Genomic DNA, 3,755 nt, shown 5'->3' with positions numbered 1-3,755 from the left:
GGGGGGGGGACACTGTTCAGTGATTTGTAGACATACATGAGTATTTTGAACTGGATTCGAAAGTGAACCGGTAACCAGTGCAGTGAGGCCAAAACTGGTGTAATGTGCTCTCTTTTGCCTGTACTGGTTAAAATGGGGCTGCTGCATTCTGGACCAGTTGTAGTCGTGCAATGGAGGTCTGACTGATACCAAACAGGAGTGAATTGCAGTAATCAAGCCTAGATGTAATGAATGCATGTATTACTGTCTCCAGGTTCTTTTTGGACAATATGGGCTTCAGTTTAGACAGCTGCCTCAGTTGGAAGAAGCATGATTTAACAATCATGTTTACATGATTGTTAAGTTTCAGGGAAGGGTCCATTATCACGCCCAGATTAGTGACTCTTTGTTTTTCTGACAGGGTTAGAGTGGAGAGGTCGATGCAGTGGTTTGTGATCGTGTCATTGGAAGGGAACAACATGACTTCAGACTTCTTTTCATTGAAACTTCAGAAATTTAAAGACATCCAGTCCCTGATGTCAGCCAGGCAGTCAAGCAGAGGTTGAATAGAGCACGTACCATTGTGTCTTAGGGGGAAGTAAATTTGACAGTCGTCGGCGTAGAAGTGGAAGGGCATGTTGTGTTTCCAGAAAATAGCAATAGGATGGATGGATGGATGGTTATCCTGGTTAGAGATTCATGAGTCTAACAGCCTCAGGGTAGAAGAGTGGTAGAAAGAAGAGTATTGGTCCAAGCACTGAACCCTGAGGAACTCCATGACTAACTTTGGTGTATGATGAAGATTCATTATTTACATTTACAAAGCAAACAGAATCTTCTTGAACCCATTTCACTCCACGTTGAATACAAGGTTTCCTTACCCACCCACCAGTCCATTCACGGCAATGCTCCACACTGTCTTAAAGAACTGCTCAGACATCAACACGGTCCCTCCGCTCCACAATTTCTACCAGCTCCCCCCTTCCCATTCAAAACTGCACCATGGGTGACACCGTGGGTGACAGGGCCTTGAGCTCTGCTGCTCCTCGTTTGTGGAACAACCTCCCCAACCATCTAAGGATATCCCAGACTACAGAACGTTTTAAGAAAGGACTGGAGACCTTTTTATTTGAAAGATTTTTTAGTGTTTAAATGTATTTTTAATCCTGCTGTTTTTATTTATTTATTATTTTTATTCCATGTTTTATTCTCTCTAGCTGTTTTATATTGTAGCACTTTGAGATTGTAAAAAGTAAAGTGCAGCACAAATTGAACAAGTTATTATGATTATTATTATTTTTAATCTGATTCTTTTCTGTCCCTCAGGAGATCACATAAAGAACTGTAGACTAAAGACTGTGCCTCTGTGTCCACCACTGGATAACGACAACATTTAAAGACCAAAACAGTGAAGTAAGCATGGAAACTAATCCGAAACAGACGGTGACGGTCCAGATGGTGCCTCAGCTGGCTGTGGTGGACTTACTGGGAATGAAGGAGTCTAACGCTAACTGGGAAAAGGAGCCTCACCTCAAAGTCTCTCAGGCTTGTTTGAATGCTCCCCTTACATCATCTGATCCACAGAACAGCCCATTTTTGACAAGTGCTTCCGCCAACACCTTCCCACCTGTCCAAAATACAGCCTCTAAGGGAGGACAGCCAGTGATGGACAAACCAGCACAGGACAACAAAAACCAGACCAAGTCTGAGCCGGTGGACGGTGGTGAGCAGTCCAAGCAATCACTAACTGGCCAAGCTGCGGGGGACCAGAAGGATTCTAACGCCAACTTGAAAATGCAAAGCCCGACCCGTGATAAGGATGTGTGCAAGACGAGTTTGTCAACTGGTGTCTCAGGGTCAAAGGTCGATGTGCACAACAACGCCAGTAGAGTAAGTGCATCAGAGGAGAAACAGCTGACTGTCCCATCCACTGCACCAACGAGCAGCGACAAACAAGTTCCTCAGAAAGACGACAAGCTAAGGAACACAGCAGCTGAAACACGAGAAGTTAAAGAGAGAACTGCCGCTTCCAGAAACACAGAGACAGCAGCAGCACAGAAAACTGATGATTTAAGCTGTTTAACAGCCTCTGCAACACCTAAACAAAGCTTTGCACCTTTAACTCCCCTTGCCTCCATTAAACCTCCATCCACTAGTGAAGAAACAGAGAGCGAGTCTAAACCTAAAAGTTTGTGTTCATCACATCCAGAGCAGCGTTTTCCACTAGCAGAGGCGTCAGAAGTGTCCTCAGACAAACATCGCCCCACGTCTGTAGAGAGCGATTGTTCTGCTTTGGCCCCGGCTGCACAGAACATGTTGGCGTGTGGGCAGGTGACGGAGGAAACCAGCCAGACTGAGGCAGCTGTCTCTGCAGGAGAGCGGCACTCCGAGCTCCACAGGGACGCTTCAACAATGACCTCCTTCCTGCCATCCTCTCCAGCGAAGCAGCGCCACAGCGTGGAAGTTCAGGCCGTGGCAAACATGTCCAATAAATCTGTGGCCACAAGTCCAAGTCTGCTGCCTTTGGCTGCGGTTCACAGGCCCAGCAGCAGCGCCATTCCCTTGGAGGAGACGCAGCGCCTGGCTGTGATGTTTCAGGCTAACAACAGCCTCGATTGCCATCAGATCTACACGTCTTCTTTTTCCACCAATCAGGTACCAGAGAAACTCGTCGTCAGGACAGAAATGGGCTCCAACCAAAAAGCTGGGTTCATCTCAGAAGCTTTGCCCCAGCAGCTGGACTCCAGGTCAGGAGCCAAGCCTAAAGAAGTTTGTGAGAGATCAGGTGTGTGCAACATTCAGCCAGTTTATCAGATCAGCATCGAGCACAGCAGCCACAGGAAGCACGGGGAGACGAGTGCCTCCCTTCACGAAACTGGAGCTGAAACATCTTTAGCACAAACATCTTTCCCTCTTGGAGTATCTACATCTCCAGGGACAGCTGCTGCCTGTGCAGACAGAGACGATGCTACAACGTCTCCGGCTGCGGTTACAACCGAAGCTGAGCAGGCCCCACTAACGACGACAACGTCAGCTGAAAATAAAGAGTCAGTGAAGGAGGCAAAGTCCAGCAAACAGGATGCAGAACCTGAGAGAAACGACGAGGACTACGACCAGTCAGGGAAGCAGAAAGAAAAAAGCATCCACGACGTCGTTTGGGATGAACAGGGGATGACTTGGGAGGTGTACGGGGCTTCTGTGGACCCAGAATCCCTGGGGTTTGCCATTCAGAGCCACTTGCAGTGTAAAATTAGGGAGCAAGAGAAAAAACTGATGGCCCAGGCATCGTTCAGAAAGTCCTTCTCTGGCGGTGATTCGCCGCAACACGATAAGAAGAACAAAAGGAGGCAGCAGAACGTTTTCAGGTCAATGCTGCAGAACGTCAGACGACCCAACTGCTGCGTACGTCCCCCTCCCTCCTCGGTCCTCGAGTAGCCCTGCAGACAGGAAGCTGATGAGAGACTTCTCTGTTTGCTTAGAGGTCACAATGTTTGTCCTCACACCGTCATGACTGATGAGTGAAATATTAATGAGATCCCTTACTGGAACACGGGAGCATGAAGAGACTCGATGTTTGTGCTGTTTGTGAGTAAAAAAATGTAGGACGTAGAAACGTACAACATTATGACCTATTTTCTAGAAATAGATGTTATAAGAGAACAGTTTTTTAACAATAGGCAATAATAGTAAAACAAAAAACAGAAAAACACGTATGTGCAGTTTCAAATGCAGCTGTGCAAATTAAAGTTAATAAGTTTGTTGTAAAACACACCTAT

At 46.8% G+C, this 3,755-nt stretch overlaps 1 protein-coding gene across 1 annotated transcript in view; it reads left to right on the top strand.

Annotated features, from left to right (window-relative positions):
• The window catches only part of gprin3b (GPRIN family member 3b), a 7,122-nt gene extending 3,594 nt beyond the window's left edge, over positions 1 to 3,528 (top strand). The window contains exon 2 of the mRNA XM_037690655.1: positions 1,306 to 3,528. Coding sequence (XP_037546583.1) covers positions 1,399 to 3,414 — 2,016 coding nt within the window. The 5' untranslated portion in view covers positions 1,306 to 1,398 and the 3' untranslated portion in view covers positions 3,415 to 3,528. The remainder of the gene's footprint in view (positions 1 to 1,305) is intronic.
• Positions 3,529 to 3,755: the final 227 nt, after the last annotated feature.

Source organism: Nematolebias whitei, chromosome 16, assembly GCF_014905685.2.
Source record: "Nematolebias whitei isolate Nwh7 chromosome 16, NemWhi1, whole genome shotgun sequence".
Lineage (NCBI taxonomy): Eukaryota > Metazoa > Chordata > Actinopteri > Cyprinodontiformes > Rivulidae > Nematolebias > Nematolebias whitei.
This window is presented reverse-complemented; position numbering and strand designations above follow the sequence as displayed.